This window comes from Notolepis coatsorum, assembly GCF_963971535.1.
Source record: "Notolepis coatsorum genome assembly, chromosome: 18".
In the NCBI taxonomy this organism is placed as follows: Eukaryota; Metazoa; Chordata; class Actinopteri; order Aulopiformes; family Paralepididae; genus Notolepis; species Notolepis coatsorum.
In genome coordinates this window covers 88,066,903-88,080,762 of record NC_140182.1, presented here as the reverse complement: position 1 = coordinate 88,080,762, position 13,860 = coordinate 88,066,903, and the positions used below count along the sequence as shown (strand labels likewise).

The window sequence follows — 13,860 nt, the reverse complement described above, 5'->3', positions numbered from 1 at the left end:
GTCACGACAATAATCTTCAAAGCAGTGTATTGGTACATCCATGTATTTCAGATTGCCTTTCATCCTGCGAGTTTCACGAATAATCATTTCTTTTATTCTGACTTGGCGCAGTATAACCAATATCACTCTGGGCTTAGCGTTATTGCCAATGGAGCGGGTCCCCAATCTGAAGCACTGTTCCACCTCGGGTACTTTAGGAAGGATCGCTGGTCCCAAGATTTTCTGTAATTCTGTGGCAAACTCTTCAGGATTTGCACATCTCACTGACTCGTCCAGCCCGACTATACGAATATTCAGCTTGCGTTTTTGATATTCCATCTCGAATATTTTGGCTTTCTGTTCTTCATTGATTCGCTTAAGCTCCAACGTTATTTCGCTGAGCTCCGTCTTGATTTCTTTGTAGTTTCCCTTCATTTCAGCAGTTAGGTTAACGTTGTTAACCTCTACTTCTTTGTAGATGCGAGAGAAATTGATTTCGTGGGCTTCCATAACTGTTTCCAGAGCCTCGGTGCGTTTAATCTGTGCGTCGGCGTCCGCTCTCAGCGCATCAATTTTGCCTTCAATAGATTCTTTAATAGCATCTACTTTTTGAGTTATTATCTTCTCCATTTCCTCCATTCTCCGGATGATATATTCGGTGTCCGAGGAGGTATTTGAAGGGGTTGAACTTGAAGCGGCCACTGTCAAGTCTATTTTCTGCTCTATTCCGCACTAATCCTGGTTCCTGCGGCGGGACCTCTACGACTGTTTTTGGTCTCGCTGTGTCTTTCCTTGTGTTTGGCATCTCGATTCTTTTGGTCAATATAGTTAGTTGATAGTCTCAGTTGATATATGCGTCAAGTTTTAAACGCATTAATGGTTTATAAATATGTTTTTAAAACGAAAAAAAAATAACGGGTGAGCAGCTGTGTCACATGCGACCTACTCCATTCTAACGCTAAACCGGAAGTGTGTGTGTACCTTGAAGTTGAAGGTATGAACCAGGAGCCAAAATGGGGGGGGGGGGGATTATTGATTGATTGATTGATTGAAAAGTTTTTTAACAGATTGCAGAATGGGTACAGTACAGTACAGCTCAATACATTTGTTATATACAATATAATTCAATTGTTAAGGGGATGCAGACCAGAGAAAGACTTCCATCTTGTTTACATCACGGTCCCCCATTTTCAATTCATCATAACATATATGACACACACGACATACAGATAGACAGTACTGCTACATCTATACATTTATGACATACCAGATTTGCAAATACAGTACTGTTTGTGATACAAAAAGAGTCCAGAAAAAGAGTGTATATAAATTTGTCGTAGAAACTGTACAAATCATTTGGACACCAGTCGGAGCCCTTCTCTGCTCCTATCGCTGGACGCAGAGAAGGCCTTCGATAGGGTTGAATGGAACTTTCTTTTTTCTATGCTTGACAAGCTTAATATGGGACCGAACTTTATCGCTTGGATTAAAGCAATCTATAAAAATCCTAAAGCAGCTGTCATTACCAATGGAGCTTCCTCTGATTTTTTTGCACTAACGAGAGGTACAAGACAAGGATGCCCACTGTCGAGTTCACTCTTCGCGATGGTGATTGAATTGTTGGCGTCATGTGTACGAGACAATATTAACATTAAAGGACTGAAAATGAATAATGAGGAACATAAAATATCCTTATATACGCAGATGACATTATTTTATACATAAAAGACCCAGAACAGTCCTTATCACACTTATATAACGAAATAGAGCAATTTGGAAAATACTCTGGATATAAGTTAAACTTTAATAAATCAAATGCTTGTCTCCTGCATATGACCCCAACAGAAACGATGTATAAAACATATCCTTTTAATTGGTCTCCAGAAGGGTTTAAATATTTGGGAATAAACATTACACCGCAACTAGAGAACTTGTACAGGGAAAACTATTGTCCTCTTATAGAAAAGATAAAAACTGATTTAATTTGTAAATGGTCCACGCTCCCATTATCTCTGCTGGGAAGAATAAATGTAATAAGAATGAACGTCCTTCCAAGACTAAATTTCCTTTTTCAAATGTTACCATGTTACTTATCTACAGAATGTTTCAAATCTATGAATAGACTCATCTCAAAATGTATTTGGTGCAACAAAATGCCTAGGATAAAGTTATTGACACTTATGAAGCCAGAATCCATGGGAGGTCTTGGTCTCCCCAATCTCCAACATTATCTTTGGTCAGCCCAATTAAGAAATGTACTGTCATGGTCGTTGGGAAGACGGGACTCACAGTGGTTTCAGCTAGAAGCTAAATTTGTTGACCCGTTACCATTGGACTCTCTCATATTTATAAAACTATTTAAAAAGATAAGAAACAGAGGTAATTGTTTCACTGTTTTTAACACACTATGTGCTTAGAAGGACTGCTCAAAAAAACTTGGTATCACCAATTGTACCTCCATATACTCTCCTATCTATCACAATCCTGATCTAGATAAACATCTAAGATCAATTATATACTCAAATGGGCTCAGTTGGGGATAAGTCAATTCAAATACCTGTTTCACACAAATATGCAGTTAAAATCATTTATGGATTTAAGAACAGAATATGCCACCCCAAATACTGATTTCTTTAAATATTTACAAATGCGAAACATTATACATATACTGAGAAGAGAACTAGAATTAAAAGACTAGAATTACATGAAATAGAAGAAATACTAATGTCATTGACCACAATTAAAGGTAAAATTAGTGAATTGTATGACATCTTCTCCAAAGAATGTCACTCATCTTTTTTGCCTTTGTTGAGGATCTGGGAGACAGACCTAACCATGAAATTTGAAGAAAATACATGGCTAAATATTTGTGATAGAATACACTTTCCATTTACAAGTAACAAAATCAAAGAAGCTAATTTTAAATGTATCTATAAATTGTATCTAACTCCAATAAAAATGCATAAAATGTCTAGAGATAACTCATTAAACTGTCCTAGATGTAAAACTAACGAAGGAACATTTCTACACATGTTTTGGCACTGTGATAAACTAAAATGATTCTGGAATTGTATTAATTAATTTACAAAATCTGTATTGGAAACGGAATTTGACTTGTCTCCTTGTGCCTACTTACTAAATGAATTACCTGAGATCCAGATGGATCCAAAAAAATATAGACTGCTGATTGTTATAACATACTTTGCCAAGAAATGTATTCTCCTGTTTTGGAAAAATGACTCTTCGCCCACTTTTGAGATGTTTCAAGATCAGATATCCCAGCTTCTTCCATTGGAGAGATTGACCTTGGAGGAACGTGGCCGGGGGCGGATGTTCCGGGACCTTTGGTCTCCGCTGTTTTCTCGATTGAGCAGGGGGGCTGTTGATTGATACGGCTAGTGGCGGTATGTGAATATATCCGCATGCTGTCGCTGTCGCTGGCCGTGTCGATTGGTGGTTTTGCTGTTTGGTTGGGGGAGGGGTGGGGGCCGGGGGTCTTGGGGTGTCTGTCCCCGGTTGTGTATTTTTTGGAGGTGGGTTTCCCTAGTGGAAGAAGTTGTACAACAGACGCGTAAGAGGCCTGTCTGTTGTATAACAATGATATTGTTGTTGTCATTGTTGTTATTATTTATTATTGTTTATTTTAATTGTATTATTGTCCTGTCTTTATTTCGTTTTGTTGGTCGCAGGTGGGGGAAGGGACCAGAGGGTGAGATAATTGCCGTGTGCTGTGGGACATGTATCTGCTGTACACCTGTTATTCAAATAAAAAGAAATTGAAAAAAAAAAAAAAAAAATGTACATTGGGGAGGTTGGGTAGGTGGGGTTGGGTGGGGGGGAATGTACATTGGAGGTGTGGGGGGGGGGGGGGGGGTTGAGTAGGGGGTGGGTGGGGGACACTGTACACTGTACATTGGAATACTGACAAAGCCATACTTGATCATTTACTGTACAACTGGGTTAGGACATTTGTAGGGGCCAGTTTCGAATTGCAGTCTCCCGTAGGTGTTCTTTGAGAGTGTTTTTGAAAGTGGGTAGTGATTCACATTCCTTTACAGTTTTGGGTAGGGCATAATTGCGAAACGTGTTTAGTCCCTTGTTTGAGACGAATCTCATAGATAGATTAGATTTCAACATAATTATTGAAATATTGACTTCTATTTGAGACTGATAAAATGTAAATTATCTATTTTTATGAATAAATAAATAAATGGTTAATCCTGAAGATGGAAAATGTCCCCTGAATCCTCGCCCATATATCCATATACTGTATCACAGTTCCAGAGGGACACTTCCCAGAATACAGGTGGAGACAGACGTTGATACAAAGACCTCACACTCTCCTGCCCACACTAACACATACACACATGGGAGGGGGGGGGGGGGGGGGGGGGGGGGTGTGACATGCAGGTATATGTATTTCGTAAAAAATCTATATACTAGAAACATAATCGGGGGAGGGGGGTCAACAAGAGAAACAAAGGGGGGCGGCTAAGTGGCGCAGTGGGCAAGGCGCTCGCCACTAACGCAGGAGATGCTGGGTTCGAGCCCAGCTCTCGGCGTTGCTACCAGCTTGGCTGGTCGTTCATACTAATACAATTGGCAGTATTAGGGGGTGGGAAGCTGGTGGGTGGGGATCGGAAGTTGTGGACAGCGACTCCTACAGGTCGGTTGGTGCGCCTGTACAGCAGAATCAGGAAGCAACAGGGGCGGCGTGTCCCTCCCATGCAGACCCTCGCCGCTGAGAGATCGCGCTGTGCAGGTGAAAAGATGCGACGGCTGCCTCCTCGTGTGCCGGAGGGGACACGTGATGCAAGGCTTCGTCCACATACGAATACGAATTTGGGGATGGGAGAAAAATAGAAAAATGGGGAGAAAAAGTTGATACAAAAACAAAAAAAACAAGAGAAACAAAGGGAAATAAAATTGCCCTCTATTTTCTTTCTCTTGGTCTTTGTTGGTAGGGAACAGTTTACGAGAAGGGAAAGGCTGGTACTGTAAAAATGGGTCAAAATGTAAGTGCTGTAGCTACATCAGTGGCACTGTCATTCAAATGTAAGCCACATTATTAGAGTGGCACTGAACATAACTGTCACTCCAGTGGAGGCTGCTGACCAAATTTTTAGGTGAAGCACAAATTATTATATTATATATTAAATTATATTTTTTAAACATCCCCAACGTTGCAACACCCCCATTCCTCCCAGGTGTCAGGCTCCTCATTCGCTTCCATTCATTTTGGGGACCATGTTTAAATATCATCCTTCTGAAGTATAAACAAACTATACTGCTGTGATGATTTCAATAAAACAGACCATTCTGAGTCAATGGTATGCAGTGGCGTTGCGCAATATGTCGGGGGCCCCCCGCAGGGCAGACCACTCCCCTAAATCAAACCAAGCAGACCATGTACAGTATACAGTGGCTCGGCGGCCCGATCAAACCAAGCAGACCATGTACAGTATACAGTGGCTCGGCGGCCCCTGATCAAACCAAGCAGACCATGTACAGTATACAGTGGCTCGGCGGCCCGATCAAACCAAGCAGACCATGTACAGTATACAGTGGCTCGGCGGCCCCTGATCAAACCAAGCAGACCATGTACAGTATACAGTGGCTCGGCGGCCCCTGATCAAACCAAGCAGACCATGTACAGTATACAGTGGCTCGGCGGCCCGATCAAACCAAGCAGACCATGTACAGTATACAGTGGCTCGGCGGCCCCTGATCAAACCAAGCAGACCATGTACAGTATACAGTGGCTCGGCGGCCCCTGATCAAACCAAGCAGACCATGTACAGTATACAGTGGCTCGGCGGCCCCTGATCAAACCAAGCAGACCATGTACAGTATACAGTGGCTCGGCGGCCCCTGATCAAACCAAGCAGACCATGTACACACACGGCGGCCACTGTATACACACACACACACACACACACACAGCAGCATCACTTATGAACGGTTATTTGGTTACTCACCATTGTTGCAGCTGATGCGCCTTGCTCCAAATGTGTAGACAATAGACAGACAGTGAAACAAAGTTCTCCTCCAAGTCCTGTGGGTATTGTCTCCTCAACGTTTCTGCAGCTGAGCGAATTGCAGTTCTGCTCAATGAATGAATCCGAGAGGAATCCGAATTTCCCCTCTAACTAGTGCTATATCCTATATGCTTCATTGCGTCATTAATAAAGTTTTCAATCAATCAATCAAACAATGCCGTTTGTTTAGACATTCACAAGACTTGCATAACGTTACAACATAACGTTAGCTAGCAAGCAAGCTAGTCAACAATATCTCCTTCCTCCATTGCAACGCTATCTACAGTACTAGAGAATTCAAAGTGGCCGTGAGGCGATGACGTTGTTGTTGTTGTTGTCACGTTTAGCTTTTATCGCAGGTGTATATATATATCATCAAACGATGCACAATAAGTTCATGAACAATAACAAAACACTCCACCCTGGGCCTGATAGCTGCGGTGGTAGCCCTTTAGCTACGTTAGCTCCAACAAGTTATCTTCTTAAACTGAGATAAAAATTCTTTTGTAAACAAGCTGCAGAGCAGCAGTACGGCAGAAGAGAAACCATTATCTGATTGGATCACAAGGCTGTCAATCATTCTAGCTGCAGAGCCGCAGAGCAGCAAAAAGAACCCATTATCTGATTGGATCACAAGGCTGTCAATCATTCAATCCCCCATTCAATGGCAAGAGTTTAACTGCACAGACCGTGCTTAGATGACGTTAATAGCCTATTTTGATTGGCTATTATTTATTTAATCCTGGGTCAACCTGTGCAGCCATCTGCACGAATATTTACTGCAGTCATTACTGCAATGCAGGCCTGCTCAGAGCTGTCAATTTTGGCCATTTTTGAAGAAGAAAAAATTCACAGAGGAAAACATTTATAATAAAAAATAATAATAATAATAAAAAAAAAATATATATATATATATATGTAAATTAATAATAATTATGAATTATGAGTGAATTTGTGTTTCACGTGTTGTCATAGAGAAACCTCCACTGTGTCACTCTAATGTAAGGGCTGTGGTCACATTATTAGAGTGGCACTGAACATAACTGTCACTCTAATGTAAGGGCTGTGGTCACAATATTAGAGTGGCACTGAACATAACTGTCTCTCTAATGTAAGGGCTGTGGTCACATTATTAGAGTGGCAGTGAACATAACTGTCACTCTAATGTAAGGGCTGTGGTCACATTATTAGAGTGGCAGTGAACATAACTGTCACTCTAATGTAAGGGGTGTGGTCACATTATTAGAGTGGCACTGAACATAACTGTCACTCTAATGTAAGGGCTGTGGTCACATTATTAGAGTGGCAGTGAACATAACTGTCACTCTAATGTAAGGGGTGTGGTCACATTATTAGAGTGGCACTGAACATAACTGTCACTCTAATGTAAGGGCTGTGGTCACATTATTAGAGTGGCACTGAACATAACTGTCACTCTAATGTAAGGGCTGTGGTCACATTATTAGAGTGGCACTGAACATAACTGTCACTCCATTCCTCGCAGGCGACGTGGTGAACAAAGAATCTGTATTTCTCTGTTTCTCAGTTTTTCCTCTCTTTCTAGGTGTGTGTTAAAGGACCAAACGTATTCCAGGGATACCTGAAAGACGCACAGAAAACGGCAGAGGCTATCGACCAGGACGGCTGGCTCCACACCGGAGACGTTGGGAAGTGGTTATCCGTAAGCAACACTATGAGAGCAGTACAGTCCTGGGTGGTATTGACGACTTGAGATCAATAGGTCCACGGCTCTGATATGATTTGCATGGTTTCTTTATGATTGTCGACATATGGTACAACCTGTATCCAATTCATACCTCCTGTTTTATACCTAAGAAAAAAGCATATTTTTTCTTGATCTTTGCAGAATGGCACGTTGAAGATTATCGATCGGAAGAAGCACATCTTTAAGATGGCACAGGGAGAATACATTGCCCCGGAGAAAATTGAGAATATCTACATTCGTAGTGTTCCAGTGGCCCAAATATATGTCCATGGCGACAGCTTACAGGTGAGCGCTTTGTTTTGTAGTGAATGTAACTTAGCATCATCACCCAAAAGTAATGAGAACGTCAACATAAATGTAATTTTATGGTCCACTTGTCTGGGTTGATTCTGCCGTTAATGTAAGTCCATGTCGTTGCTCAGGCATGTCTGGTGGGCATCGTGGTGCCAGATCCTGACATTGTACCTGGCTGGGCCAAAAAGAAAGGCATCGAGGGATCCTACATTGACCTCTGCAACAACAAGGTTAGATTGATCACCGTTATGAATCCCAAAGGTGTAGCGACGCCCCCTTTGCATTCTTAACATTATTTGCGTCTGCTATTTCAGGACCTAAGGACGGCCATTTTGGAGGACATTCTGCTGCTGGGGAAGGAAGGGGGGCTGAAGTCTTTTGAACAGGTAATTCCCACTGTAACTGAGGGGTTACAAAACCCTGACTGTATTAAAGATTGTGATAGATTAAACCACTGCTAGGTATGTACTTTAATTACTGGCCAGACAGTACATCGAATATATGGTAGACACTCATAATAACACGGCACTGACAAAGAAATATCATTTGAGGGTATTTATTATTATGCAGTAATTGGTTACAGATATGAGAATTAGGGTTGCGCTTGTATGGCGAAGAATAGGCATAAAGTCAGTCAGTAGCATAAGTCAATGGGAATAAAGTACTTCCTACGATGGGGTACTAGGCTAACGCCGCCTGGCGTATAATGGCAATTATAGAGGGCAACGCTGGTACCGCTTGGAGACAATGGGTTCCTCCCAGAGTTGTAAGGTCTGGAGGAGAGAGGAATGTTCGGATACTCAGTCTGATCAATTGAAGAAGAAGGGGATTCACGTACAGAAGCCAGTCCTTGTAATCCAAAGCTCAGCATCAAAAGCAATAACTGTAATCCAATTGCCCGATAGCAACGATGATAGCCAGCTAGCCTCGGTCCATGAGGCCAGCCCGAATGTAGATCCTCACGGGGTTAAATCCAAACGACAGTGGAGATTAACGATGCTCTTCTCCGGGTAATACGTTCCACAATCAATATAATCCAACCAATACTGGTTCTGCAATCGCCGCCGTCGGTTCTCCTGTGCACATGTCCAGTAGGTTCTCCGACTAGGCCTCCTCGTGTGCTGGTACCAATGTATTTAGTCCACGCGCACTGGCTAAGGTCCACTAGCTAAACGAACGAACTGCTGGGTAATGCTACACACGAACGACCTGTTGTTGGCACGATACACAATAAATTAACGACTATTTACTTCACATTAAACTAAGTCGAACTTGACGTTACTGCATTAAATCTGACACTTTACTATTCAATTCGCACATGGTTCTCAACGCTCTGTTAGACGCACACTGTTCACTTCACTGTTACCGAACTTGATGAACAGCTACTTAGACGAACTGCTGCTGTTCGCACCTGCGCCGTATATATACTTAAGTGGCTATCTAGTGCCAAACCTCAGTTCTCGTCTCGAATCAATACGCTGTCTCCGGGCATGTTACGACATGCCCGGGCTCGCCTTTGAACCTGACTTTGGGGGCTTGCGGTCTGGCGCCGATGGCGTTATCCAATAAGGAAGGCGAATATTACTATGATTCGAACGCAGGCTTAAAGGGATATACCGTGTATATATAAATAATATACAAAGTATATAAAACAATAAATGTAGATTCTCAGCTTTAATCTGGCCCTTCACAACACCCACCATGTTCTTACATTAGGGCAGCGGTTCCCAAACTTTCTTGGCCGTGCACCCCCTGTCACCTCCCAATGCCCAACATAAAAAAAGCAACACAGTCTATTCCTAGGCGCACTAAAGGCATCAGGTTTAATCCAATAAGAACACATTACATGTCCACGTATAACAGCTTTAAATGTCTCCCATAGGACTGAGTCAGATACATCTTTAGTGTCATATTCTTTGACTATTAGTCAACTATGAAAATATTTTGCATTCGACTAAGAGGTTGGCAGTCGACTACGGCTCCTTTCGATCGATTAGTCGAAACAAATGTGGCACATGCATGTGAATCGAAGCATGACAAAAATAAAGCTTACTGTACACTAATACAAACACACACACACACACTCACTCAACCCTCACATTAAACAATCACTACTCCCACGCTGACTGCCCGCACAAAGTCACATGCAGTTACGGGAAGGAGGATGCGATAGCCTCGGCTGCGTCACAGTCATCCCCTGTTATCTTTTATCCAGGAATGCCTAGACGCGGACAGATTACATTCATCAAAAAGCCAAAGGACAGATTTGCGTCCACGTCGGCCAAGTCTATAGCACATCCTGATAAACACTTTTATTTGGGCCAAGAGGAAGCAATACAAGGCAGCACCCTTTTAAATGAATTAATCCATGAATTAGGGTCTTTCTTGGTCAACTATAAAACTACGGTTTTGGGTTGATTGTTTTTGTTTGTTAATTACAGCTTATAGGGACTGCTAGCTTATCATTGAGTTGTAATTAACACAACACGAGGATTCAATGTCCCAGATGACATCACTGTTATTCAAACTAATTTACCCTCAATAACTGTCAAACTAGATTAATGTGTGCAAATCTGTTTTAGAATTTTCGGATGTGTGTGATATTATGTGCAAAATAAATTAGTGTTGTTTTTTTGGTGAAATACCCCTTTAAATTATATTCTCGAAGCATTTGTTTGTATGCAGGACTGTGTTCCGATGTTGTGTGTGTTTGCACAATGTCGTTCTATTGGATTATTAGATATTACTATTGTATTATACACAAGACCCCCCGCATTTCATTGTATACTTGTATGCCGTGACAAATAAAACTCTTGACTTGACTTGACTATTCGACTAATAGGGGTCAGCCCTAGGAAACACACACACGCTTTCGGAGCATCTCTCCTCTCTCTCCCTCTCTCTATCTGTCTCTCCCTCTCTATCTCTCTCTCTCCCTCTCTCTCGCTCGTTCTCTGCTCTCTCTATCAGCACTCGCGTCACGTCAACCTGTTGCAAAATATCATAGCGCACACTCCCATTGCGTATATCCGATCCGTGCAATAATATTCACGGGGGTATATATGGTCATTTGAAACAAGTTACCAATGCATTGTCCCGTGGGATTATGCCCCCCCCCCCCCCCCCCCCCCCCGCGCGCGAAATTAATTAGTATCCCTCTCTATCGCTCTCTCTGTCTGCCAGTGCAGACTGTGGGTGACTGTCATACAGCACATTGTGGGTATGGGCGGAGCCCAGCCAAAAACAGCTTGGAATCTTGAAGGGTGGAAAATGCTGCTCTACAGAACTTGATTAGAAATACAAAACAATGATTTTTTTTTAACCTTACCATAGACTCACAGGAATTGTGTAAAATTGCCCAAATAGTGAAATAAATAGTAAGATAGTTCCCCTTTAACATCAGTGGACCACCACTGTACTAGAAAGCAGTTTGTGAAGGTTTTAGTGTTGCAATAATATCTCATACATGAATTGAGTATGAAACTTAATTTGATAGATCATCCATTACAACATAATTTTTTATTGCCTTTTTGCATGAGAAAATCTCTCCTGCTTTGATTTTGGGTTGGACTTAAAAAAAGAATAAAAAAGAAAAGAAGATAGAAAAAAAAAGAACTTTGTCATTAAATGTGACATTCTGTCTGTTGGGAAGGATGTGAAAAACTGGAGACTTTCTACTGTAGTCTGTGTACGTCTTACATTAAAGACTGGAGACATTCTACTGTAGTCTGTGTACGTCTTTCATTAAAGACTGGAGACTTTCTACTGTAGTCTGTGTACATCTTACATTAAAGACTGGAGACATTCTACTGTAGTCTGTATGTCTTTCATTAAAGACTGGAGACATTCTACTGTAGTATGTGTACCTATTACATTAAAGACTGGAAACATTCTACTGTAGTCTGTGTACGTCTTTCATTAAAGACTGGAGACATTCTACTGTAGTCTGTATGTCTTTCATTAAAGACTGGAGACATTCTACTGTAGTCTATGTCTTTCATTAAAGACTGGAAACATTCTACTGTAGTCTGTGTACGTCTTTCTTTAAAAACGAGACATTCTGCTGTGATCTGTGCACGTCTTTCATTAAAGATTTGGAAATGGTATTGCAAAAAATAGAACATATTGATATTTTCAGCCAATAATTGTAATTACGGTGCATCTCTGTCAACAATAACTACACCCCCTTTCCTGTGACACGTCTCTCTCCTCTTGATAACTGTTCATATCACATGTTCACACTTTTCTTTTCTCCACATTCTCTCCCGCCTCTTCCCTGTTCGTTCTGTCCGCAGGTGAGAGAGATTATGCTCTCCCCCGAGATGTTCTCCGTGCAGAACGGCCTGCTGACCCCCACCTTCAAGGCGAAGAGGACCGAGCTTCGGAGCTACTTCCGAGAGCAGATCGACGATCTCTACGCCAAGATCAAAATGTGAGGGCCTGTGGAAAGGGAAAGGGGAGGTGACGATCATTCGGAGTCCATAGCCCGACGTGTTCTTTTCGAAGGGGATGAAACCAGTGACACTCTCACCCTCCCTCTTCTCTGCTGGTGATTTGTCGTCGCTTGGGGTTGTATTGCTCTCAAAAGTAGCTGGATAAGTATCTCCCAGCTTGAGCTTTATCCCTGCCATGTCCTCTCGGCCTCGCAGATGTTGTCCCCCCCCCCCCCCCCCCCCCCCCCCCCCCCCTAAATTGTAGATAGTTGTTTTCAGTGTTAATTTTGGCAGCTAATTTCATTTTAGTTTTAGTCTTGAGTTTAGTTAATCTTGAGTTGTGAAGTTACACATGAACTAGATTTCATGCCACGTTCTTTCGGCTTTTCTCTTCTTGGCTACTATGCCCTAAACTAAAGGACATCAACTCACGTCATGCTATTTTTTTTTTTAACCCTTTCACTACCACACTACAGAAGGTTAAACCGTCTGTAGTGTGGTAGTGAACGGGTTCTGTAGTGTGGTAGTGAAAGGGTTAACCCTTTGCCATGTGGCAGTGTTACAGTTACACTGCAAAGCCAAAGTCACTTTCAGACATCACAGTTCCTTGTGAGTACCACCCTGATCATGAGTTTGTTTAGCTTTTTGTTTTAACACGCTTGTTGGTTATTTGTTGGGCATCGTTTAAAAAGTCACATTTTATAAATTATTAAAAAGTTTGATAAACCCCACATTGGATGTTTTGAATCTTAACTCTCAACCCACCCATATATAAGCGGGACCAGTGGTATATGCATTCTGTATGTCTGTGTGTATGTGTCTATAATATGTGTGTGCGCGTACTGTATGTGTAAGTGTGTGTGTGTGTGTGTGTGTGTGTGTGTGTGTGTGTGTGTGTGTGTGTGTGTGCCTCTGTACATTTGTTGCTATGTTACACCATCATGATGTTGAGGTTAGTTCCTCTGGCTGATAACTAAACAAACAGAGTAGTATGGGATGAAAGCTTAACTCTTATTGTTACATTGTCTATAAATCTGTTAAAACCATGGGAACACCATCTAAATGCTCCTGTGGAGAGTGACAGTAAGCTGGCAGATAAAGGCCTAATTAATCCAATGTACTTACACAGCTAAGCCTGCTACCACTACACCGATCCCTGGACATACAAGAACCCTACAATAATTAGGATCATAACCTGTTGAATGACCAGGGGAACGCAGATAAATAAATAAAGTGCACACGGAATAAGATGCTCCCAAGTGAGTTGCATTTAATGGACCAAAATAATCCATTTGGGAGAATTTGGTCCATTGAATCTGTCTAACAGATCCCTGAAGAGGAGAAAAACAGAAAATGCACTCTCTGTACTGTAACATGACATCTTTGAGCG

The 13,860-nt window shown here is 41.9% G+C and overlaps 1 protein-coding gene across 1 annotated transcript in view; it reads left to right on the top strand.

Annotated features, from left to right (window-relative positions):
- Window positions 1-12,473, top strand: part of LOC311245424 (long-chain-fatty-acid--CoA ligase 1-like) — a gene marked incomplete at both ends in the record, with an annotated part of 38,246 nt that extends 25,773 nt beyond the window's left edge. Inside the window, 5 exons of the mRNA XM_084335267.1 lie at window positions 7,582-7,698; window positions 7,885-8,028; window positions 8,166-8,267; window positions 8,352-8,423; window positions 12,333-12,473. Coding sequence (XP_084191393.1) covers window positions 7,582-7,698; window positions 7,885-8,028; window positions 8,166-8,267; window positions 8,352-8,423; window positions 12,333-12,473 — 576 coding nt within the window. The remainder of the gene's footprint in view (window positions 1-7,581; window positions 7,699-7,884; window positions 8,029-8,165; window positions 8,268-8,351; window positions 8,424-12,332) is intronic.
- Window positions 12,474-13,860: the final 1,387 nt, after the last annotated feature.